A 27487-nucleotide genomic window follows, 5' to 3' on the forward strand; every position below is an offset into this window, starting at 1 on the left:
CAGAGTGTGACTGCCACTCCTTGGAAGTGCTGGCCCCATGATTATTTTCCGCTTATTTTAGGTTCATCTCCCTTTCCAACTAAGGGCGGGCAATTTATTCCTAGATCCCTGTTGGTTTTCAGTTGGCAAGCAGGAAGTGTAGAAGAGTAATCCAGGGTAGATGTCTCAAAACATCTTTCCCTGTGCACCAAGGCTCCATTCTACATCACCTCCCAATGTCACAGTAAAACCAGGAAGGAAGAGGAAAGTTAACCACAGGTTGCATACACTTATGTAAGATGTCCAGAGACATTACTTAAGAAACTACCAGAAAAATCCTCTCTCTCTTGGAATGTAAGATCAAACCCAACCTAGATAAAAAGTTCATCATCTCTGGTACAGAAATAGGAGAGACAGTATTTTGGACCATCATAGTTTTCATTAGAACATTCGTGCTAATCCAATTCAGAGAGGAACACTTTACAGTGTGGATTACAGGTGGGCATGTGTAAAACTATCCACTTTGATAGGAAAAATGGAGAAGCAGAATATTTTTTAAAAATTAGTAAATAATGGTATTCAGAGGGATTTGGCACAAATCATAGAAAGCTAACATGTAACAATTAGGAGGTAATTCATATTTCTATTACAAGGGGTTGCAGTATAAGAGTAGGGAAGTCTTGCTGCTATCATATAAAGCTTTGGAGAGATCATACCTGATGTACTGTGTACTGTTTGGTCTCCTAGCCTTGGAATGGGTATAAAAAAGGTTCACTAAGTTGATTCCTGACATGAGAGGGCTGTCTTAAGAGGAGAGACAGAATGGAATGGGCCTATATTCTCTGGAGTTCAGAAGAATGAGAGGTGATCTAATTTAAACATACAACATTCTTAGAGGGTTTGACAGAGTTGATGCTGAGAGGCTGGAGAGTCTAGAATTTGCGGTCATCATCTCAGAATAAGGCCATTTAAGACTGAGATAAGAAATTTCTTCACTCAGAGAATTGTGAATCTATGTAATTCTCTACCCCATAGGGTGTGATTGCTCGGTTCTTAAATATAATTAAGACCATGATTAATAGATTTTTTGATACCAAGGGAATCAAGAGAAATGAGAATTTGGGGGGAAAGGGGTGTGCAGGGGAGAGCAGTTGGTGCCAAAACTCCTGCTCCAATTTCTTATAATGCAGTGCGATTGCATACTTACACCTTCACTGGAAACTAGATTGAATCCAGTTTGGTTTTGACAGGCGTGTTAAAAATCTTATTTTTATTCCTAAGTCATGTGATTTTGGGCATAGCCCATTTCCCAGCCAACCAACAGATTCTACTAGATTCATTCTTTTAAAAATGGTACATATCATTTAAGATCTCAGAATTATACCAACTATGATCAACAAACTCTATACTCAGTAAATGATAACCAGTGCAGATCCTAAATATGTTTATATCTTAAGTAATCACTGACCACATTTTAAATACACCATGATTAACTCATCCACAAGGTTATTGCTTCAAACACATTTTGCCATCATGCTACATAAACCAGAAGCTAGATTTCATAATTGATAGACGGTTAGCTAAAGCCAACCAGCTTTCGGATATCATGGTATACGAGGCCCGCCAATTCTTTTGCTTTTTCAGCTCCACGGTTTAAGACTTGCTCCAGGAAGCCTTCCTCAACTCTTAGTTTTTCAATTTCATTCTTTATTGGTGCAAATTTCTCAATGACTGCCTCAGCCACCACATACTTGTAGCGTGCAGTGTCCAGCCCTTTGCTTAGACGCAAAATCTCCCTGACAGTCATTCCAGTCACTGCTGTGTGCACTGCTACTAGGTTTGATACCCCTGGACGTGTCTCTGGGTCATACGTTACTTCAGAGGTGAAGTCTGTTACTGCTTTGCGAAACTTCAATAATATCTCCTCGGGTGAATCAGTGATATTTACAGTCGCCAACTTTTGAGGATCGGACTTTGACATCTTTGCAACAGGGTTTCTCAATGATTTAATTTTTTTAGTTTCACCTGCAATGAGAGGAGGGAATAATGGAAAAATGCTTATTAGCAAAGTAATAGTCAAACATTATGTTAATATTCAATATTGCAATCTTTTGTGCAAATTCAGTCTAACAGTCGCTGGATCTGAACTTGCTCCGCTTCAACACAGGCCAGATAAAAATAATTCTATTCACTTCACATCAATAGCTTCATGCTCCAGGCTTTGATTCCATCCCTTTTTCTGACTGCTTTCTTGGACTGAATTAAAGTGTGAAATCTCAGTGCTCTGTGCCACTCTGAACCAAACTACAAACATCACATCTGGCCTGTCATCAAGACGGCCTCCTTTACCTGGCCTAATGCTGCCTTGCTTACACCTCCACTTCAATTCTGTTGCTCCTGAAACCTTCATTCATTGTTTCACCACCTTAAAAGTTTGCTTTTTCCATTAGTCTCTTTTATAACCTTGTCTGATACTACACTAAGTCCAGCAACTTCATTCTTGCTCACCTCCAATGGCTTCCCATCTTCCAGCTTTTGTTCTCATTTTCTGTGTTTCTCCCTCTATTCTACAGTCATTGCCAGAGTCACCAACTGTTACAGATCTGTTCTCAAACTCCCCACCTGAACTTTTCTGCCTTGCTAATTTCGCCTCACCTTCTAATGTGTTCTCAAAATTTGCCTCTGATCATCTCCTGAGGTGAGGTGAGAGTGACTGCCCTTTACATCAAGGCAGCATTTGAGCACATTTGGCATCAAAGCAAAACCAGAGTCAATGGGAATCAAGGGGAAAACTCTCCATTGGTGGGAGTCATATCTAGCACAAAGGAAGATGGTTGCGGTTGTTGGAGGTCAATCATCTAAATCCCAGGACATCGATGCAGGAGTGCCTCAGGGTAGTGCCCTAGGCACAACCATCTTCAGCTGTTTCATCAATGATCTTCCATTCATCATAAGATCAGAAGTAGGGATGTTCGCTGATGGTGGAATAATGTTCAGTACCATTTGTGACTCCTCAGATACTGAAACAGACCATATCCATATGTAGCAAGACCTGGACAACATTCAGGTTTGGACTGAAAAGTGGCAAGTAACATTCGCACCACACAAGTGCCAGGCAATGACCATCTCTAACAAGTGTTACGACCAGGATGGGAGGAGCGCGCAGTTTCTCTACCCCCACTACACAACAGGTCACACCATAAGTGTAGTGCTTCACTCTCTCACCAAAATGGCCGATTGTTTACTTTTGCTACTGTTAGACCCAGAATAAAAAAGAGACATGTAACTTTCAATAAGTTCAGAATAATTGATTTATTATTAAACAAAATTTATTTTAAAAGTTGCAAAAACTGGTTAACTTACAGTTTGAAATCCAGAAGTGTAACTAAATACCCCTTTAAATCTATACACACACACACAAAGGACAAAGTAAATAGGGGCTCTGCAGAGGTTGGTGTTTAAAAAAACACCTTTTGGTCAATGGGAACTTTATGAAATAGGATAAAGTTTGAAGAGTTTTGACACTGTCAATCTGGTGCTCCTGCGTGTGAAGACTGATCGCTGGTCACAGTAGTTTTCTGGAAGTTCTTTCCAAAGGTACTTCGGTGTGGAGGAGAACAGAGCAAAATCAATGTCCTTGGGATCACTCCCTTGTCTCAGTTTCTCAAGTTTCCAAATACAGATGAGTTATACTGAGATGAGGATTTCTAGCTAGATATTGGTAACTACCCTGAATTTACGACAAGTCAGGGAGAAAACAAGTTGGGCAACCTTTTCCCTTTTGGTTTATTCCTAAACTGAGTCCAAAAGACAACTTCAAAAGAGAAATTCATCTCAGTTAGGTGGTTTCTAGAAAATCACCAGGTCCTCACAGCCTCTGAAAAAGTGTTTTCTTCTCTGGCAATTAAAGTTCACAGAAACAAATAGTTCCTATTTCCTCAAGTGCCTTGCTGGTAATTTAGCTGGAGTCATGTGACTTCTTAGAAAAGGCAGTTTGCTCACAGTCCAAAGTGAACTTATAACCCTTTAAAAAAGAAATCCAGGTCAGTTCCAAGAAAGTGTCTAAATAATTCAATGTCCTTCTAATTTTTAAAAAAACATATAGTTCTTGGATATATGTATTCATAACACAAGAGAGAATCCAACCATCGCCCCTTGATGTTCAATGGCATTACCATCACTGAATTCTACACTATCAACGTCCTAGAAGTTACCATTGACCAGAAACTGAACTGGACCAGTCAGATAAATACTCTGACTACAAGAGCGGGTCAGTGGCTGGGAATTCGACCACAAGTAACTCACTTCCTGACGCCCCAAAGCCTGTCCACCATCTAAAAGGCACAAGTCAGGAGTGTGATGGAATGCTCTCTATTTGCCTGGATTAGTGCAGCTCCAACAACACTCAAGAAGCTTGACACCATCCAGGACGAAGCAGCCGCTTGATTGGTCCCATCCACAACCTTAAATATTCACTCACTCCCTCCACCACAAGGGAACAGTGGTAGCAGTGTGTACCATCTACAAGATGCACTGCAGCAACTCACCAAGGCTTCTTTGATACCTTCCAAGCCCACGGCATCAACTACCTAGAAAGGCAGGGCAGCAGATGCATGGGAACATTACCATCTACAAGTTCCCATCCAAGTGTGTGACCATCCTGACTTGGAAATATATCATCATTCCTTCAGAGTCGCTGGATCAAAATCCTGCAACTCCCTTTCTAACACCACCATGGGTGTTCCTACACCACATGAACTGCAACGGTTCAAGAAGGCAGCTCATCATCAAATTCTCAAGGGCAATTAGGGATGGGCAATAAATGCTGGCCTAGCCAGCGATGCGGATATCCTGTGAATGAATAAATTTAAAAAAAAATTCTCCTGTGGCTGCTTTCTCCACTTCCTACTTGGTTTATTCCAATGTCCTGTGAAACAATTTGGCCATGTGTTACATGAAAGGCACTATATATATATTAGTATGGTACTCACTTAGAATAGCTTTTGGTATAGGAAAAAAATAGCCATATTGGTTGTTGAAGATTCGAGCTATATCCTGCGCCAACTCCAGGTGTTGTATCTGATCCTCTCCAACAGGTACATGGGTTGACCTCATAGGACACAAGAAAAATCAATTACAATGAGATCCTTCCAAAAGAATAAAATAGCTAACAGTTCAAAGAAGGATTAATAACAAGCACTTTACTATCCCATGATCCACAAATCCTCCAACAAGAGAAAATTCAACCATCGTCCCTTGATGTTCAATGGCATTATCATCACTGAATCCCACACTATCAATATCCTGGGAGCTACCATTGACCAGAAACTGAACTGGACCAGTCACATAAATACTGTAGCACAAGAGCAGATCAGAGGCTAGGAATCCTGCGATGAGTAACTCACCTCCAGACTCCCCAAAGCCTGTCCACCATCTACAAGGCACAAGTCAGGAATGTGATGGAGTATTCTTCACTTGCCTGGATGAGTGCAGCTCCCACAACACTCAAGAAGCTTGACACCATCCAGGACAAAGTAGCCTCCTTGATTGGCACCACTTCCACAAACATTCACTCCCTCCAACACCCAACGCACAGTAGCAGTAGTGTGTACCATCTACTAGATGTACTGCAGGAATTCACCAAGGCACCTTTGACAGCACCTTCCAAACCCACGACCACTACCATCTAGAAGGAAAAGGGCAGCAGATAGATGGGAACACCACCACCTAGAAGTTCCCCTGCAAGTCACTCACCATCCTGACTTGAAAATATATCGCCATTCCTTCACTGTTGCTGGGTCAAAATCCTGGAACCCCCTTCCTAACAGCACTGTGGGTGTACCTACACCACATGGACTACAGCGGTACAAGAAGGCAGCTCACCACCACTTTCTCAGGGGCAACTAGGGATGAGCAATAAATGCTGGCCCAGCCAGAGCAGCCCACATCCCGTGAATGAATAAAAAAAATGCATGCCTGAAGCTCAGGACCTCCTTGGGGAGGCTGTTTAACATGCAAATCAGGTTCCTCCAGAATTCCTGCCCTCCAACAAATGGCAAACTTCAGGGACACGGTCACTTTGTGCCTGGAGCACTGAAATGAGGCCCAAACCCCAAAATGTTTTGAACCTCTTAATAGTAACTTTAGGCTGGTAGTGCAGGCGCTCTCCAGGTAGAAGTCTAAAATTGCTCTTATGAAGAGCCCTGAATGATTACTTATGCCACAGTGGTGCAAAAGGTTTTGAGGCTGCAAAGCAGTAAGTTAAAGTTGCAGACTATATTCAGATTATGAGTCTGCCCTGAATCTCGGGTGGAAAGTGGTGTGATATTGCCTAGAATGAGTAGTCTCACACCAGTTCAATTTGACAGCAAATGAATTGCAATTCCAGTGTGGAGGAAAACATGACTTACAAAGTACCCATGTGATCTCCTGGGCCTTCTGGACTGTGTTGAAACTTATCTTTTGTTAACTTAATATTGACAGTGTGCAGACACTGCTACCTTGAACTCCCTAAACATTCAATTATCTATCATTGAAGGTGAACCTCTCAGTATGCAGGTGCGCAGAAGTCTCTCCTATGCAGGATAATTGGAGTTCTATCTCAGCAGCGTAAATTAGGTATTTACCAAGAGATTGATGAGCAAATTCACAAATCTAATTAGAACTACTGGTATGCTGATTAACATCTCTTACTTGTATAACAGAATATCTGCGGACTGCAGGACTGGGTAAGTGAACAGTCCCAAACTTCCTTCATCCTTCTGACCAGAGCTTTTCATCTGCAAAAAGATAGTAAAAATAATAATCATTACAAGGATTCAGCAATTTGTTTTTAAGTTAAAGCAGTTTGCTACTATCAATTGTTTTACTACAGCTGGAATCCTAATGCAGACTTTGTTCAGAAAACTAGAGTCTTGAATACAAGGATGTTTTGAAGCTGCCCATTGCTTTCCTCCCAACAAAAACAAAATGCTTATAACTATCAATGCTGAATCAATGCGTAAGATGAAAAAAGAACACATTTCAGAAAACACCCTTCACATCCTCAGGATACCCTAAAATGCTTTACAGCCAATGATTTACTTTTGAAGAGTAATTATTCTTGTCAGGCAAACACAGCAGCTAAGTTTTACATAGCAAGATCCCACAAACCGCAACAAAATCTGCTTCTGCTAGTTTTGGTTGAGGGAATGTATTGGGCAGGACATGAGGCGAATTCCACTGCTTTTCTCCAATTATGGGATCTTTTACATCCACCTGAATAGGCAAACAGGACATCAGTTTAACATTCTATCTGAAGAAATGCATCCTCAGCAACATGGCACTCTCAGTACTACACTGAAGTGTCAAATTTGTTGCTCAAGTCTTAGAGTAGGGCTTAAACTCATGGCTTTGACTCGTAGCCAAGCTGACACATTAAGAGTTAATGCACACTTTACACTGCCAAACTTGGTAGAGTCTTGCATGTAATCTTTGAGAGTGAGAGTATGAAATGAGTTGCACCAGTTGTGTAACATTCTTCTTGCACTACAGCAAGAAAACAAACTTGAAACATGGTCAATGGGTTCTTGAAACAATAAAATAAATGCTATTTGTTCCATTGATTACTTACATTATTAATCTCCCTTGCTAAACAATTTATGTTCGTTAGGCTCCTGGTTGCCATCGACTAAGTCTGAAATACTAATATTTAACATATTTGAAAAAAAAGTTTAAATTTAATGCATGGAGGTGAGATGCGTACAACTGCAATCTGCACTTTCTTCTCCTTTCACAGGATGTTGGTGTCGTTGGTGTTGCCCATCTGCCTTTGACATTTTCCAATATCACTACCTATATCACCAGAGAAAAATGGCAGCTGTTTGAAGTAATGAGTTCCCACAGGCTTCACTATCAATGGTTCAACAAGAAAGAGAGTACCTTCCACTGAGGTAAATGACGTAATCGTGGCATACTCGTCAGACAACACAGGATCCAAGCTAATTCTGTATGTTCGGAGATCTGCAAGATAATACATATGAACAGGTTGGTGGATTAGGAAATGCATAATGAGTTTGGGAAGGTCCCAGAGATTAGAGCAGGGGTTGGCAATCTACGGCACACATCCGATATGACTTTGAGTAGCACTTGCACTGCTAGTCCAATTAACAATACCATAAGTTTTAAATCTAATATTTTGTAATTTATTTATCCCGAGAAGGTATTTAGTTACATGGATAAAAGACGTATCAAATTTAAATAGTAAATGCCTGTGTTTTATTCATTATTGAAATACTTTTAAGTCCCGATTTGCTGCTTACATCAGTATCATGTAATGCAGAACAGCGCACTGTAAATTAAGGGATACATTTGACAAATGTCAGCTCCTAAGAAAGCAAAGTTAGATGTCCATTCATTTCTGACTTCTTGGACAGACAAATTTGGATTCATTCAAAAGAAGGACTGTGCTGTCTATGCTTTCTGTTGTGAAAGTATTGCCTGTCGCTCACCAAGTGTTCAATGATATTTTGAAATGAAGCATGAGAAAATCTTCCTTGATGAAGTGAATTCTGGGCATCAAAGTTTAAAGATCTGCAGAGTGCAATTGAAGCTACTGAGAGAGATCATGGGGCCTCCATTCTGACCTGCTGGATGTCCCTGCCAGTGAAATTTAACTGCTTGAAGAAAATTGCGTTTGCAATGCTTTCAGCATTTGGATCCACATACCTGTGTTAATGGGTATTTTCACACAAGAACTCAGTTCCGCTGACCCTATTTGAACCTGTTAACACCTGATCACTCAGAAGCCTGTGTGCAGCTTAAAGTATCCAAATACATTAGAAATCTCAGCAAGGAAAAGCAAGGGCAAGGATCATGCTAAACTGGTACAATCTGCGTTTTAATTTAATTTTAAATTAAGCATTTTAAAAACCTTGTTTACTTCACATACAAGAATAGTTTAATTATATATAGAGACCTTATAAACATTAAAATGCATTACTGGCATGTAAAACTTTAAATTAGAGTAAATAAAAAAAGACTTAGCACCCCACTTCTGAAAGGTTGCTGACTGCTGCATCCGAGCATTTGAGTAGACATTCTTACTATATAGTGGTTACTGGGACAGTGAAGTCTGACTGATGGCATTTCCACTTACAATTCATGCTTACAGTGACAAATAAGAACGTAAAGGAATAGCAGGAGTAGGCCATTTGACCCTTCGAGTCTGCTGGAGCATTGAAGACCATGGCTGATCTTCTTCCTCAACTCCTTCCTGAACTATCCTCAATTCCTCTTCTACTCAAAAATCTATTGACTTCCGTTAATGTTCAACGATGGTGGGAGAAAATTCCAAAGATTCATAACCCTTTGAGTGAAGAAATTTCTCCCCATCTCAGTCCTAAATGCCTAAATTCTGAGACTATGACCCTGTGTTCTCGATTACCCAGTCAGGGTGAACATTTTGTCACCTCTTTAAGGATTTTATATATTTCAATTAGATCACCTCTCATTCTTCTAAACTCCAAAGAATATAGGCTACGTTATGCAACCTCTCCTCATAGGAGAGCCCCCTCATCCCAGGATGAGTCCAGTGAACTTTTGTTGGACTCTCTCTAAAGCAAGTATGCCCTTGCTTACATAACAAGGTCAAAAGAGCACATTGTACTCCAGGTGTGGCCTCACCAATACCCTGTAAAATTGGAGTAAATCTTATTTACTCTTACACTCCAATCCCTTTTTAACAGCTAGCTATTTGTCTCCCTAATTACTTGCTGTACCTGCATGTTAACTTTCTGTGATTCACGTACAAGGACACCGAATGTGCTCTGGGTGGGGACTTCAATGTCTATCACCAAGAATGGCTCGCTAGCACCACTGTTGACCAAGCTGGCTAAGTCCTGAAGAACATAGTTATTAGACTGGGTCTGCGAAAGGTGGTGAGGAAACCAACACAAGGGAAATAACTACTTGACCTTGTCCTCACAAATCTACCAGTTGTAGATGCATCTGTCCAGGACAGTATTGGTAACAACGACCACTGCACAGTCCTTGTGGAGACAAAGTTCTGTCTTCACGTTGAGGGTATCCTCCATCGTGATGTGTGACACTACCACTGTGCTAAATGGGATAGATTTCAAACATATCTAGCAATTCAAGACTGGACATCCATGAGGCACTGTGGGCCATCGGCAGCAGCAGAATTATACTCATTCACAATCTGTAACCTCATGACCTGATACATCCCCTACTCTAGCATTACCACCAAGCCAGGGGATCAATGCTGATTCAATGAGGAGTGCAGGAGGGCATGCCAGGAGCAGCACCAGGCATACCTAAAAATGAGGTGTCAGCCTGGTGAAGCTACAACACAGGACTACTTGCATGCCAAACACTGGAAGCAGCACACAATAGGCAGAACTAAGCAATCCCATAACCAATGTGGATGTATGTACAGCACATGGCATGCAGCAGTTCAACTAGGTGGCTCACCACCATCTTCTCAAGGGCAATTAGGGATGGGAATTAAATCCTGGCCTGGCCATCAACACCCACATCCTGATTCTTCACTTTACTTATTTTTTCAATTTTATTTGTTCATGGAATGTGGGATTCGCTATCTAGGCCTAATTGCCCTTGTTCAGATGGCATTTAGGAGTCAACTACATTGCTGTGGGTCTTGAGTCACATGTAGGCCAGACCAGGACATTAGTGAACCACATGGGTTTTTACAACAATTTAGTAATGGCAGGAGAAAATGGTTCTATGGTCATCAGCAGACTTTCAATTCCAGATTTTTATTGAATTCAAATTTCACCATCTGCCGTGGTGGGATTCGAACCCGGCTCCCCAGAGCATTAACCTGGGTCTCTGGAATACTAGTCACTGCCTCCCCATCTAACCTTGTAGCAAACTTGGATACACTATACTCAGTCCTCTCATTAATATAGATTGTAAGTAGCTGAGGCCCAAGTTCTCCTTTGAATTATTTCATGCTGAACATTGATGAACTGTTGCAGTAAAGCTATGCCCATGGTGCTGCTAGGGAGTTGAGGTTTTTGACCCAACAATAGTGAAGGAATGACAATATAGTTCCAAGTCAGGATGGTGTTTGACTTGGAGGGGAACTTGCAGGTGATGGTGTTCCCATGCATCTGCTGCCCTTGTCCTTTTTCTAGGTGGCAGTGGTTGTGGATTCAGAAGGTGCTGTCAAAGGAGCCTTGGTAATTTGCTGCAGTGCACCTTGTATATGGTACATACTGTTGCTACTGTCAGCTGGTGGTGGAGGGAGTGAATGTTTAAGGTGGTGGAAGGAGTGCCAAAAAAGAGGGCTGCTTTGTCCTGGATGGTGTCGTGCTTCTTGAGTGTTTTTGGAGCTGCACTCATCCAGGTAAATGAAGAGTATTTCATCACACTCTTGACTTGCAAATTGTAAACGGTGGACAGGCTTTGGAGAGTTAAGGGACTAGTTAATCCCCACAGATATCCCAAATTCTGATCTGCTCTTGTAGCCACACTATTTATATGGCTGGTCCAGTTAACCTCCTGGTCAGTAGTAACCCCAGGATTATGATGGTAGGGGATTCAGCAATGGTAATGCCATTGAACGTCAAGGGGAGATTGTTAGATTCTCTCTTTTTGGAGGTGGTCATTGCCTGGCACTTGTGTGGCACGTATGTTACTTGCCATTTATCAGCTCAAGCCTGAATGTTGTCCAAGTCTTGCTGCATGTGGATCATGTACAGACCTTGTGGTTGGCTGCTCATTACAGCTTGCAACCCAAAAATGCCCCATTTATTCTTACCTTCTGATTTCTGTCCATTGACCAATCCTCAGTCCTTCCTAATGGATTATTCCCAATCCTATGATTTCAACAATTTTAGATCATGAACTCTCTCCTCCATTTCCACCCCCTTTCCGATTTTCCCCTTCCTTTTTGTTTATTCCAATAATTTATATAGATTTTTCTTTTCCCACCTACTTCCATTATTTTTAAATGTATTTCCATCTCTACCTTTTAGCCTATTTTCGATCCCGTCCCCCCACCCCACCCCCACTAGGGCTATCTGCACCTTGCTCGTCCTGCTTTCCACGCTTAATTAGCACATTCCTTTTAGATAATATCACCACCTTCAACACCTCTTTGTCCTTTTGTCTGTGACATCTTTTGGTTATCTCCACCTATCACTGGCCCTCTATCCAGCTCTTCTTGTCCCACCCCTCCCCCCCATCCCCCACCCCCTTAAACCAACTTACATTTCACCTCCTTTCTATTTTTACTTAGTTCTGTTGAAGGGTCATTCAGTCTCGAAACGTTAACTGTGTTCCTCTCCACAGATGCTGCCAGACCTGCTGAGTTTTTCCAGGTGTTTTTGTTTTTGTTTTGGATTTCCAGCATCTGCAGTTTTTTGCTTTTATCCTATGATTCCTAATGTTTGTGTAATAATCTCTTGCGTAAGTGCCTTATCCAATGCTTTTTGAAAATCTGAAACTACATTCACTGGTGCCCCCTTATCCAACTTACTAGCTTAAAAAAATTCTCAAATACCTCTAACAGATTTGTCAAACATGATTTCCTTCTCTTAAATTTGTGTTGTGTTGACTTAGAAAATCATACCATGATTAAGCAAAGTGCCCTAATCATGTCCTTAATAATAGATTCTGGCATTTTGCCTACTACTGATATTCGGCTAATTGGCTTGGGAAGCCCATTTTTGTTTCCCTTCTTTCTTAAATAGTGGGGTTATGCTTGCTACCTTCCAAATCTTGGGAACCCTTCCAGAATCAAAGGAATTCTGGAAGATCAAATCAATGCACCCACTACTTCTGTAGCTACTTCTTTTAAACACCTAGGATGCAGGTCATCAGGGCCAGGAAATTTGTCCCCATGAATACCATGAATTTCTGGAGTACTATTTCTTTATTCTACTGCTTTTTTAAGTTCCTCGTTCTCGTTAGATGCTTGGTTTCCCTTTATGTTCAGAATGTTTTTTTGGCGACTTCTACTGTGAAGACAAAAGTATCTGGTTTATGTGTCTGCCATTTCTTTATTCCTCATTATAATTTCACCTGTCTCTGCCTTTAATGGGCCCAGGTTTACTGTCACTAATCGCTTCCTATTTACATATCTATAGAAATGTTAACAATTGTTTTTAAGTCTCCTGATAGCTTATTTTCATATTCTCGATCCAGAGATACCACCAAAACATAGTTTTCCATCCATCAGATCTTTTAGTCCTCAAGGGTTTCATGGAACAAAATGAGATGATCCTAAATTTGTTTTGATCATGCATGTAATAAAGTCCCTCACAAGAAACTGTTAGCCAAAGTCAGAGGCTATGGAATTGAAGGCAAGTTATCCACCTAGTTAGGAAATTGGTTGAGCTGCATAAGACAGAGAGTAGGGATAATGTACAGAGGATCCAATTGGCAGGATGCCAGTGGTTTCCACAAGGATCTATGTTGGGGCCTTAACTATTCCCCATATTTATTAACAGTTTAGATGATGGAATAGAGAGTCACATATCCAAATTTGCTGATGGCATAGAGATGGGTTGCATTGTAAGCAGAGTAGATGTAGTTTGATGCTTCCAAAGAGATATTGATAGATTAAGTGAATGAGCAAAACTATGGCAAATAGATTTCAATGTTGGCAAACGTGAGGTCATCCACTTTGGATCTAAAAAGGATAGAACAGGATACTTTCCAAATTATGAAACGCTAAAAACAGTGGAGGTCAAAAGAGATTTGGGGGTCCAGGTACATAGATCATCAAAACATCATGGACAGGTGCAGAAAATAATCAAAAAGGTTAATGGAATGTTGGCCTTTATATCTAGAAGACTGAGAGGAGAGCTAATTTTAAGAAACAAAATACTAACAAATTAGAAAGAAGATTTTGTATTATTAATACAAAGCGATGGCTTAGTATTGCAACCTTGATTTCACAGATCTTTCATGCAGTATCCACGTTACTTTGGGGGAAGAGGCTATATTTTTGTGAAGAATGATTAACCTGACCCACTTTCTGTGTATTTCATATAACATACAAATCAACTGGTTGACTTTGTAACCTGAGGGCTAACAGGTTAAAACCAGCATTTCTTCTAGTTATTCTGAATAGTTGCTAATCTTATATTTAGTCAACAAACAACAACCAGGCTCCTGGTTCATATAGCTTTCATACAGTTGTCTAACTGTTCCAATATGAATAAAGCACCAAAAAATGTACAATTGTTCCTCTGTACACATTCTCCCCTCAAAATCTACCTGGAAAATTTCTACCTATCTATTTTCCAGGTTCTCACCACCAAATCTCAATGAAACCCCTGGATCCTGCTCTCTCCTGCTAATGACACTAACTAAGCTTGGTAACAATTAGTGAGTCAAGCCCTCATTCTAAGCAAGCATGTCATGAGTAGGAGACACATAGGCAGGGCTTTTCAGGTAGAAAGTATTCTGGTTGGGGAACTTCAATGCCTTTCACCAAGTTGGCTCAGCGGCATCACTATTGGATAAACGAGCCCTTTAGAACATATCTGTCACACTGGCTTGTGAGAACCAAGCTCGTCATCACAATCTACCTTTTGCAGATTCATTTGTCCATGACAGCATTGGAAAGAGTGACAACTGCACAACATTGTGGAGACAAAGTTCCATCTCGATGCTGAGTGCAGCCTTCCATCATGTCGTGCACACTACCACCATGCTAAATGGGATAAATTCAGAATGGATCTGGCAGCTCAAAACTGGGCAGCAGAAACGGTATGACACCACACTCCCTAACCTCATGGACAGGCAGATCTCCTCACTCAACCATCATCATGGAGCTTGGGGATCAACCCTGATTCAATTGGGAGTGTAGAAGAACATACCAGCAGTGGTACCAGGCAGATCTGAAAATGAGATGCCAACCTGTCGAAGCTACTACACAGGAATACATGCATGCTAAACAGCAGAAGAAACAGGCTATAGACAAAGCTAAGGAATCTCACAACCAATGGACCAGATCAAAGCTCATCAGTCCTGCCAAGTCCAGTCGTGAATGGTGGTGGACAATTAAACAATTGATGGGAAACTTCATGGCACCCAAGTCTAACACTTAAGTGCAAATGACAATGCTGAAACTTTACAACTATCTTCAGCCAGATGAATAATCCATATTGGCCTTCTGCTGAGCCCCACATTCACAGATGGCAGTCTTCAACCAATTTGATTCACTTCAACATTATATTGAGACGACTGAGTGCACTGGTTACAGCAAAGGTTGTTACACTCTGGATAGCCAGCTGGTAAAAGAAGAAACCAGAGCCAGTCTTTACTTGGATTAGATTTATTCATAGAGTGAATCTACTGAACAAAGTGGGAAATTGTTCAGTATGTTCTGTCCACAAAAAAACAGGACAAATCCAATCCAGCCAATTTCCACCCCATCATTCTACCCTCAATTATTGGCAAAGTGATGGAAGAAGTCATAACAGTGCTAATCAAGTGGTACTTACTCACCAATAACCCGATCATTGATGCACAGTTTGGAGTCCACCAGAGCCACAATACAGCCATAAATCAAACATGAATAAAAGAGTAGAAACCTAGATAATCAAACAGTTTGAGACCAGGACACTGTTTACTTTTGAGCTGATAAGTGGCAAGTAATATTCATGCTATACAATTGCTAGGTAATGACTATCTCCAAAAAGGGAGAGTCTAACCACCTTCCGTTGATATTCAATCACATTACCATCAATGTATCTCCCACTATAAATATCCTGGGGGTCACCACTGACCAGAAATTTAACTGGACCAGTCATATAAAAATTGCGGTTACAAGAACAGGTCATAAGCTGGGTATTCTGTGGCCAGTGACTCACCTCCTAACTCCCCAAAACCTGTTCACCATCTACAAGGCACAAGTCAGGAGTGTGATAGAATATTCTCCATTCGACTGGCTCAGTGTAGCCCCAGTACCATCCATGACAAAGCAACCTGCTTGATTAGCAATCCATCCAACAATTTAAACATTCACTCCGTCCACCACCAGTGCACTGTGGCAAAACGTGTGCCATCTGCATCATGCGCAGCAACAACTTGCCAAGGCTTCTCTGACAGAATTTCCCAAAACTGTAACCTCTACTAGCTAGAAAATGAAGAGCAGACCTCCAACTCTAATTCCCCTCCAGTCACACACCACCCTGACTTGGAAATCTATCAACCATTCCTTTATAGTCACTGGGTCAAAATCCTGGAACTCCTTTCCTAACACCACTGTGGGTTGACCTAAACCACAAGGACAGCAGTAATTCAAGAAGGTGGCTTACCATCACCTTCTCAAGGGAAATTAGAGATGGGTAATAATTGTTGACCTTGCCAGAGATGGCCACATTGCATGAATGATTGAAAAAGGTAATAAGAAACTATTTAGCAGAATTTTTATAAACATATCATAAAAACAAAACTTGCTTTAGAAAACCAATATCTGATACATTTCAAATGATCTCGAATCTAATATTCTTAGAACAAGGGAACATGATTCTTCACTAAAGTAACATGCACTGTGTGAATTTTCAGAATGACGCGAATGAACAGAAATTCATAACATGAACCAGGTTGAAAAAAAGTATAATTTACCATTATAATAAAGCTCCCAAGCTTTGTAATGTAATAAAAACGACTTCACTAAAGTACTTTGAAACAATCCCATACTGGGAAGCTGAGGCTTCAAGTGCCACAGCATAAGGCCTCAATCAAGACCAGAGAGGGCATGATCAGGAGTTGGAGAAAGCAGATTTAAGTAATAAAATGTTCTGAAGCAGAAAGAGGAAAAAAAAAATTAAAAATCAGCCACAAAACTTTGCAGCAATCCCTATAAAAACATCCAATTAATGGCATGAAGTTATTTTCACAATTCAAGACACATTGTAACAACCACCTGTGTGTCCAACTGCAAAAAGCTGGTTCAGTGCTGCTGGGTCTGTTTGGATCTTAAAGCCCAGTTAAGTCAAGTATTTTCTTTGGATGAATGTGTTATTTGTACATGTGGAATGCAAAATGTTCAATAATCTTCAGGAGGTCTCCAGCTCTGCCAAAGTTAAGGGGGAGCGGGAAATAAAATGATTTAGAAAGTTAGCTGGAACTGACCTTCGATTGTTGAAATAGGGCTGATTGCTCAGGGTTAATACCACATGCCAAGAGACTGGCTGTCATGTCGAGAATGTTTTGCCTGAGTGTGCCAGCGTCCTGAGGAATAGTGATGGAGTGCAGGTCCACAATACTATACAGAATGGAGTTGTATTCATCTTGCAGCCTCACCCAGCTTTCTATAGCTCCGAGGTAGTTTCCTAGATGAGGGACCCCAGTTGGCTGGATTCCAGAGAAGACTCGGTTAGCAACCTGCATTTAAAAGTAAATATCATTTCCTAATAGTGTACAACTTCCTAAACATCAGTTTTAAGAGTATACAGTAGACTATTCCCAAACTGGTTCGATTATATCAACACCTTGAACAAACCTATGTAGTGATTGTATAATGATCCAGATATGGGTTATTTTTCCATTAGACATTTTGTTCTCAAATTACTCTTTCTCCCTCAAAAAGCACTGACTCACATTGGTATATAGTTCCACAGATAATGGCTACCCCTCAGAAGTCACACAATTGGGGCCATTTTTCATGATTGGGTCTAGACATGGCATATTTTCAGGCTAGTTGACTACAGGGTACATCCATCACAGCCAAACCCACTCTGGTCCTCGCTCAAAACCCACTTCCCAGGTGGAGTCAACAAGTATCAATAAGGAACTGGAACGCTGGTCCAAGGATCCAGGTTCAATTATTCTATCACTCCAATGGAGGTCAACCAACTGAAATCTGGTACTGTTCTGCTCTGTACACCTTAGCACCATAATGGAGACTGCACACTTCAAATGAACTATCCGTCTGCTCTGAACTTTTGTTTTAAACCCAGCACATTTTATTCAAATAAAAACAATTTCGTGCATTGCACCAGTGCAAAAATAATAGCAGAGGGTCAAAAGTTCCTCCTTCCCCAAGACCTGTAGGTGATGAAAAAGACATACCTGAATGTACAACTTAAAAACTGAAACTATGGATTGGCTCAAAAAGGAATTTTTTTTAAGAAGAATGGTGGAGAAATTTGTGTGATTAGCTCAGCCACTATTTGGAAACATTTGCTGCAGGGAGGATGCTGAGGTTTTAATTTGAACGTTGGCAGTTGGTTTTGGGATTGCTTAGTGAACTGCTTGTTGTGAGTACATGTAAACATGAGGTGGAGGATGGGCGCAATAGAAAGCTGATTTCTATGGTACTTTATATGGTACAGGACCATATAAAACCATAAGACTTTTCCACACCTCATCAAAATGGGACTATTTTTAAAAGTGATTCCGTTTAGTCCTGACAAACAAATACTGGAGCAAATGTGCCCGTCATTCCAGTTATCCTCAGGAATTGCATCTAAAAAACTTTTAAGCTGGTTTAGCTTCTGAGATCCAAGGGTCAGACAAATCAAAATAGTGAAGTACTAAATCACATGTTCCAGATTACACCTGAGCTTCCCTTTCAATATTTTAACCATCAACATTTGGGTCAGCAAGTCACAAAACTGAAGTAGAAAATCAGTTTGCATTTCTTTACATTAATGCATCCAGGAAGCGTTACTGTATGCGGCAGAAAAGGGCTAAATGCTGAAGGACAGACTGATGTCTCAGGCAAATGAAATAGGTGCAAACGCATTAAGATATACACCTGCCACAGAAGCTGACTTCTAGTTTGGTATGGTGCATTTTTAAAATTTGCATCAAGTTATGCAATTCAATGTTCCAGTGCAATAAAGTTCCTATAATATTAATAGCAACATTGTACAGCCTTTTCTTTTCACGCCAAATAAATGCTAATGGAGTACTAATGTGTTTCTGGAATGCCAGAATTTCATCCAGGTAAAAATGGGCTGACACCGCTCCTTCGAGCCTGCATGCAGAAGACATAAAGTTAGTTTAAAAATAAAGTAACAGTAGTTTTACGGCTATGTGCCATATGTAGGCCATTCAAACAGGAGAATTTTACTAAGCTGCCTGTTCAATACAAGGTCAGGCAGAACCTGTGGAGAGAAACAGAGTTAATGGTCCAGATCATCCAGTCAGCAGCGAAGCGGGTGTACCTGGCACTGACTGATTTAAACTGCCCACTTACCATTTTACACTGGAGCCTTTGCACCTTCTGGTCCCAGCTCCAGTTTGAATTCAGTGATGGGTAGAGTTGGGAATCCAAGTGGCGGGCCTGATCCAGTGAAACCACGCCTCCTTTTTCTTCATGACCTGAAGGCATGCCCCTTAAGATCTGTCTTCAATTCACTAACTTGCACTGTTTCTAAATGGTCCAGTCAACCCTGAAACTGTAACTTCCTGCACCTGACAATGTTTGCCTCCTTCACAATCCAACAATGTTCAAACTCCCACCCGAACAATGCGCATCCCCTCCCTCACCTCCCATCATTGTGTTTTTTTAAATTCCGGCAAGGTCAGTCTTTGTTGCCCATCCCTAATTGCTTTTGAGAAGATGATCGCCTTCTTGGACCATTGTAGTCCATGTGGTGCAAGTACACTCACAGTGATGTTAGTGATGGAAGTTCCAGGATTTTAATCCAGCAATAGTGAAGGAATGGCAATATGGTTCCAAGTCAGGATGGCATGTGGCTTTATGCAGAACATGCAGGTACAGCAAGCAATTAAGAAGGCTAATGGAATGCTATCCTTTATTAAGAGAGGAATTGAACATAAAAGTAAGGAAGTTATGCTTCAGTTATACAGGGCATTGGTGAGAGTGCATCTTGCATACTGTGTGCAGTTTTGGTCTCCTTATTTAAGGAGGAATGTAAATGTGTTGGAGGTGGTTCAGAGGAGGTTTACTAGATTGATAACTGGACTGAGCGGGTTGTCTCACGAGGAAAGGTTAGACAGACTGGGCTTGTTTCCACTGGAGTTTAGAAGGGTAACTTGATTGAAGTATAAAAGATCCTGAACCGTCTCGACAAGGTGGAAGTGGAAAGGATGTTTCCTCTTGTGGGTGACTCCAAAACCAGGGGGCACTGTTTTAAAATTAGGACTCACCGTTTTAGGATGGAGATGAGGAGAAATTTTTTCTCTCAGAAGGTTGTGTGTCTTTGGAACTCTCTGCCTCAGAAGGCAGGGTTATTGAATATTTTTAAGGCAGAGGTAGATAGATTCTTGTTTGGCAAGGGAATCAAAGGTTATTGGGGGCAGATGGGAATGCAAAATCTGAAACACAAACAGATCAGCTATGGTCTTATTGAATGACAGAGCAGGCTCAAGAATCCGAATGGCCTACTTCTTCTCCTATCTCCTATGTTCGTATTTATCTGCTGCCCTTGTCCTCCTAGGTGGTAGAGGTCCCGGGTTTGGAAGGTGCTTTCGAAGAAGCCTTGATGAGTTTCTGCAGTGCATCTTGTATGTGGTATATGCTGCTACCACTGTGTGCCGGTGATGGAGGGAGTGAATGTTTTAAGTGGTGGATGGGGTGCTGATCAAGCAAGCTGCTTTATGCTGGATGATGTTGAGCTTGGAGTGTTTTTGCAGCCACACTCATCCAAGCAACTGGAGAATATTCCATTACACACCTGACTTGCGCCTTATAGGTGATGGACAGGAGGTGAGTTACTCGCCTCAGAATTCCCAGCCTCTGACCTGCTTTTGTAGCCACAGTATTTATATGGCTGGTCCAGTTCAATTTCTGGTCACTGGTACTCTCCAGGATGTTGATAGTGGGAGTTTCAGCAATGGTAATGCCACTGAATGTCAAGGGGAGATGGTTAGATTCTCTCCTCTTGGAAGCAGTCATTGCCTGGCACTAGTGTGGTGTGAAAGTAATTTTCCACTTATCAGCCCAAGCCTTAATGTTGTCCAGGGCTGGGATTTTCTGTTCCCGTTGGCTTCGGGCATGTTTGCTAGCATGTGGACAATATGGCGAGAAGGCCAAAAATTGGATTCACGACATCATGAAACCAGTTTGCGATCAAGCAGGCTGCTTTGTCCTGGATGGTCGAGCCATTGGAGGTCAGGAACCTCATTGTAATACATCAGCATATTATAAGGCCAGCCCACTGGACTCATCCCCCTGTGCTGGACCAAGCCGGTGGGAAAACACGCCGATGCGTGCACTTGGTGGGCTGCACTTCGCCCAGGACTTCGAGGTTTGTTTGCCTCTCTTGCTTCGGTCAGCACTTGCAGTCATCAGTGCCAGGCTTCACAGACAGCACCACATCACTTTTAGTGGGGCTCATGGCAGGTCTCTACCTACCAGATCAGCCGTATGTGGGTGGCTTAAGGGTGAAAGGGGAAAGGTTTAGGGGGAACATTAGGGGGAACTTCTTCACTCAGAGTGGTAAGAGCGTGGAACGAGCTGCCATCTGACGTGTAAATGTGGTCTCACTCTTAGGTTTTAAGAATAAATTGGATAGATACATGGATGGGAGAGGCCTGGAAGGTTATGGACTGGGTGCAGGTCAATGGGATTAGCGGAATAATATTTCGGCACAGACCAAAAGGGCCGAATGGCCTGTTTTCTGTGCTGCAGTGATCTATGGTTCTATGGCTGTAGGGCAAGGTCTTGCTTGGGGAAGGGGGAGAAGTAGCCTCAGGCAAGGAAAGAGGCTGCAGGGCGAGGGGTGTACTGGGAAGGGGGGTATCCCAGGGTGGGTGGGTGGGTGTGTGTGTGTGTGTGTGTGTGTGTGTGTGTGGGGTGGGGGGCACATGTTGATCTGTGCAAGTGGCCTCGAGATGATGAGGGCTGAGGAGGCAGTCTCCAGAGGAGATGATGCCAGATAGACATGCGAGGGTATGTGTGTGAGAATGCGAGGGTACGTGTATGAGAATAGCTGGTGCTGTCCCTTGAGTTGGCAGTGAGTGAGATGCCAGTGAATGTGTGATGGGCTTGAGTGTGTGAGTTTAGAGTGATGAGATGGTTTAGAGTGATGAGAGTTAGTGGAGAACATCACAACGGGCCTCCATTGTGTCCAAAAGGCGCTCAAGGGCTTCAGTCTTCATGCTTTTTGGGGCCATGTCTTCCATGCTGCAGTCCTGAGCTGGAAGCACTGACCGCGGCTGTAATTGAAATGTGGTACCTGGTGTGATGAAGTGGCAAGGTGATGGCGTGGCAGGTGAATCAAAGCCTGCCTGCCATGGAAACGGCATGTTTCCTAGGAATGTACAAGTAACGTGGTGGGTTTGGGACAATATGGCGTGAAAATCCACCATTGCGGCCGGCGGCTAAAACTTCGTCTTACCAGCCCGCTACCGCACCTAGTGCGAATCAGGGTCAATTCCGCCCCAGGTCTTGCTGCACTTGGACACAGACTCCATCAGTATCTGAGGATTTGCGAATTGTACTGAACATTGTGCAATCATTGGCACATATTCCCACTTCTGACCTTCTGGTGGAGGGAAGGTCATTGATGAAGCAGCTGAAGGTGGTTGGACCTAGGACACTACATGAGAAACACCTGCATTAATGCCCTGGTCCTGAGATGATTGGCTTCCAACAACCACAAACATCTTCCTTTGTGCTAGGTATGACTCTAAAAAGTGGAGTTTTCGCAATGATTCCCATTAACTTCAATCTTGCCAAGGCTCCTTGATGCCAAACTTGGTCAAATACTGCCATGATGTCAAGGACAGTCACTCTAACCTCGCCTATGAAATTCCACTGTTTTTTCCCATGTTTGGACTAAGGCCATAATAAGGTCAGGTGCCGAGTGGCCAGAAAGTAGCTTCAAAAGGTTGATACTTTTTGTACCCAAACTGAGCATCAGAGAACAGGTTATTGTTAAGTGCTGTTTGATTGCACTGTCAATGACAGCTTCCAATACTTTGCTGATGATCAAGAGGAAGCTCATAGGGGGATAATTGGCTGGATTGGATTTGTCCTGCTTTTTGTGGAAAGCTGGGAAATTTTGCACAGTCAGATAGATGTCAGTAGCTGTACTGGAACAACTTGGCTAGGGGGACAGCTAGTTCTGGAGCACAAGTCTTCAGTACTACTGCTGGGATGTTGTAAGGGCTCATAGCCTTTGCAGTATCCAGTGCCTTCAGCCGTTTCTTGACATCATGTGGAGTGTATCAAATTGGCTGAAGATTGGTTTCTGTTATGCTGGGGACCTCAGGCGAAGATGGATCATCCATTTGACATTTCTGGCTGAAGTTGATTGCAAATGCTGTGTCACGACTGCAGGGCTTTGATCTGATCTGCTGGTTGTGGGATTGCTTAGCTCTGTTTATTGTAAGCTGCTTCACTGTTTGGCATGCAAAAGTAGTTCTGTGCTCTGGCTTCAAAAAATTGAGACCTCATTTTTAGGTATGCCTGGCCATGCTCTCCTATCACTTCCTTGAACCAGAGTTGATCTCTTGGCTTGATGTTAACGGTAGAGTGAGAGATATGTCAGGCCACATGGCTATATATTGCACTTGAATACAATTGTTCACTCCTTCCCTCACTCACCGATAACGTCGGCCCCTCCCACCCAGGTGCACCCTCCATCCCTCACAATGCTCATTCCCACTCACCGTGCAAATCCCAACAATGATGACTCTCCCAACATCAGCTGGATAGGAGACAGGGATAGTGGAATGGGAGTCAGGAGGGGGAGGTGAGCATTGTTGGGGGGGGTGAGGGCAAATCTTGTCTGGAGGGCATGGTGAATCTTTTCGGGGGGACTGAACCTTGTTGGGAGGGGGAGTGAATCTTGTTGGGAGTGGGCGGTGAGCATTGTCGGGAGGGGAACATTGTCGGGGTGTTGTTTAGCTGTATAGAGGTTGCTGTGGCTGCTGAAGTGCTTTGGCATTCCAGCTGATTTACATAGAGCTGTGCTCCTGAGCAGACTTTACACCTGCTAGGTAAAGCTCTAAATGAATCTGTAAAAACTAGGCACAAGTATAGTATAAACAGCCCAAGTCTCCATGGTTCTGGCCATCTGATCTCACTGTTGTGAGGAATCGTGCAGCAATCCAGGCAAGGTAAAACCAGCAATTGGTAGTTTGAACTTCCTGTGTAAGTACACCCACTGCATGTGCATGCATCGGGCCTTCCTCAAGGTCCCAAGGCGCATCAGCTTCCCATATCAAAAGATTCAGGCCAATGCTTCAGGTTGATGGGCCTTCAGGGTGAAAGGTCACAACCTGAAACATTTACTCTGTTCCTTTTCATAGATGCTCCCTGTCCTGCTGTGTATTTCTAGCATTTTCTGCTTGTTTTTCATGGGATCTTTTACTTTTTGAGAGGGCAGCAGGAGTCTTGGCTTAACGTTTCACCTGAATGACAGTTTTACAATAATTTGCACTTACATGTCCTTATTGCAACAAAACGCATGTACATATATCTTTGAATATAGCAGGACAAGTTGAGAAGGCCTTTAAAAGCAAGTGGGATCCGTTACTTTATATAAACAGATTATATAATACAGACAGAGTACAAAAGCTAGGAAGTTATGTTAAATTTTATAAAACACTGGTTAGGCCACAGCTGGAATATTGCATTCAATCCTAGATACCAAACTTTAGGCAATATGTCAAGGCCTTAGATAGGATGCAGAAGAGATTTACTAGAATGGTGCTAGGGATGAAGATCTTCAGTTATGTTGAGAGGCTGGAAAAGTTGGATTTGTTTCCCTTCGAACAGAGGAGATTCAATTGGAGGTGTTAAAAATCATGAATGTTTTGACAGAGTAAATAAAGAGAAACTGGTTCCAGTGGCAGATGGGTACACAGATTTGAACTAATTGTCAAAAGAAGCAGAGGCGATACAAGGAAAAAATATGGTAGGGCAAGTTGTTACGATCTGGATTGCATTGCTTGAAAGGGTGGTGGAAGCAGGTTGATTAGTTAAATTTAAATATGGAATGAAGTGGAAAAATATGACAGAGCTATGGGAAAAGAGCAGAGAAGTTAAACTGATCAAATAGCTCTATAAAGGAGACAACACAGCCATGATGGGCTGAATGGCCTCCTTTGCAGCTTAAGGTGAATGAAAAGGTCCTGAGTGCTTTACAGAGGCAAAAATGACCAGTCATTGAAAAGAATGGTAGAAGGGTTAGGGATGGTGGCCAGAAGCAAAATGAAACAGTTGGTTTCAGGAGGGGAGATAGCAAGATGGAGACATTTAGGGAGAGTGTTCCATAGAGTGGGGTTGAGATGGCTGATGCTTCTACACTGAACATGAAGCAGAGGAAGGAGCCGTACAGAAGGGACCAGAGTTGAAAGAGCGAAGGGCAAATGCTGAACCAGGGCTGAAGGAAGTTTAATGGCATATAACTGAAACACAGTTCCTTTTGTTTCAGATACAGTCAAATATAATTATAACAAATTCTATTACAATTCTCGTCTTACAACAAGCCGTCTTGCAGGTCCCCAAAGTGGTTTCCTGTAGTCAGTAAAGTTCAAACTTTAATAATACACCCCCACAAATAACCCTTTGCCAGCTCACTGAATTAATGAAGAAATTTGACTGCACCACAGATTCAATGCCAGCTTTCAATAAAAAAAATTCCAACAGTCCAACTGCTTCCCTAATATAACAGAATGTGTTCACCACTGCATTTATAAAAACATTTAAACTCACTGTGACAAATGCATTGACTCTTATGTAATATTTGAATGTACTTTTTTGCAGCAATTTTGCTGTAAGAAAATGTAAATCCACACTGATGTTTAATAAAACATCCTTGCCCATATGTCTGGCAGAATAAAATTCTACTTATCTAATACCCTGTGTTTTGCAATGCTGAGACAAAGGTTGTGGTCTCAGTTCCCTTCACAGGGAGACTTGGTCGTCACTATGTCACTAGACAGATGCCAAGTTGAGACAAGGTGCATCTTCACATATGGGGCCAAAAGGTAAATCACCCACCAAATGGCAAACTAACACAAGTCGCTCTCATACAGGCTATAGAATCACAAAAGCAGAGGTAGTCTGCTTATTTTCATAGGCAGGAGTGGTTCCCAATGAAGAGATGGAGAGAGTGAGAGAGAGAGAGAGATAGAGTGTGCGGGTGCGCGGGAGGGGGGAGTCGGGGTTGAGGACTTGGAAGCAGAAAAAATAAGTTTTCGTTTATAAAGTTCAATATCAATTATGCAATTCACTGCTTATCCTGTACACTTATTTTTAATATGCATTTTTACTAATGCATTGTTTATTCTGTTACAACATGCAAGTGGGTGATGAAAGTTAAAGTTACATTTCTACTAAATGACAAAAAAAATACAATGTGCTAAATTACCAAGCCTTTTGAAACAATGTTCAACTCTTAGGAATAAAGTTTGTGCATTTTTTTATCCTAAAACTCATGACTGCAAACGCAACCATGCTGAACAACATTGAAGGTTTCATTTTCATGCAAGTTGTTAATTTACTAAAATATTCCAAGGCGTTTCACAGGAGTATTATCAAACAGAATTTGGCACTGAGCCACATAAGATGATCTTGGGGCAGATGAGCAAAGACCTGATGACCAAAAAGATAGGTTTTGAAGGAGGAGAGAGTTTGAGATGCAGAGAGATTTAGAGGAGGGAAGCCAGAGCTTAGGGCCTAGGCAGCTGACAACGGTGCAGCGACTAATATCAGGGATGCACTCAAGGCCAGAATTGGAGCAGCGCAGTGAACTCAGTGTATTGGGACCGAAGGACGTTATGGAGTAAAAAGGGGCTAGTGTGGCAGGGAAGGGGTGAGTGGGTGAAGGAGCTGGCAGCAAGCAGATTGAACAATTTGAGAACAAGGATGAGAATTTTATAGTTGAAGCATTGCTGGACCAAATGATAATGAAGTTAGGAATAGGTAAGAGTTAGGATAGGTGACGTCAGCAGATGAGCTCACGTTACAGAGGCTGGCCAGGAAAGAATTGGTATCGTCAAGCCTAAAGGTAACAAAGACATGAATGTGGATTTTAGTAGATTAGCTGAGACGGGGTGGAGACGGATGATCTTACAGAGATGGATGTAGGCTTCTTTGAGAAGGGACAGAAAATGGGGTCCGAAGTTCAGCTCAGAGTCAAGGTTGCGAATGGTCTGGTTCAGCATCAGAGTGCCAGGAAAAGGATGGAGCCAGGAATGGAGTTTGTGCCAGTCTATGGTTTGACTCATAACCTCTGGTCAGACCAAACATTGTCAGCTGCTTACCATCTCCTAAGTTCACAAAAAAATTGTTCCATATGATGCATTGGATATACATTAGGTACTGTCAAGCCATTACATCTTTCACCCAAAACTTGATTTAATTTCTGCCACATTCTCTTCTTTATGCACTCTCGTATACTGTACAGGGCTAGATTGGCACCTATCAGCTGCCTTGGCTGAAAACAAAGACTAGATCCCTCAGTCTGTTGTTCCTGAACAGGTGATAATGTGACAGCCAAAGCAATCTTCCTCTTCGTTTTGGTGATTGAAATCGATTGTGCCATCATTCTGAACTTCCTCTCGGCTAAAAGGCTACATAACCAACTTATCATGATTA

At 42.0% G+C, this 27487-nt stretch overlaps 1 protein-coding gene across 9 annotated transcripts in view; it reads right to left on the reverse strand.

Moving 5' to 3' along the window:
- Nucleotides 1-398: 398 nt before the first annotated feature.
- Nucleotides 399-27487, reverse strand: part of wars2 (tryptophanyl tRNA synthetase 2, mitochondrial) — an 86871-nt gene continuing 59782 nt past the window's right edge. For all 9 annotated transcript variants that reach the window (XM_041211763.1, XM_041211770.1, XM_041211767.1 and 6 more), the window contains 5 exons: nt 17095-17346; nt 7900-7980; nt 6673-6758; nt 4971-5089; nt 399-2004 (listed from right to left, as the gene is read on the reverse strand). In XM_041211763.1, the coding sequence (XP_041067697.1) occupies nt 1556-2004; nt 4971-5089; nt 6673-6758; nt 7900-7980; nt 17095-17346 (987 nt within the window). In that variant the 3' untranslated portion in view covers nt 399-1555. The remainder of the gene's footprint in view (nt 2005-4970; nt 5090-6672; nt 6759-7899; nt 7981-17094; nt 17347-27487) is intronic.

This window comes from Carcharodon carcharias, chromosome 18 (assembly GCF_017639515.1).
Source record: "Carcharodon carcharias isolate sCarCar2 chromosome 18, sCarCar2.pri, whole genome shotgun sequence".
Classification (NCBI taxonomy): Eukaryota; Metazoa; Chordata; class Chondrichthyes; order Lamniformes; family Lamnidae; genus Carcharodon; species Carcharodon carcharias.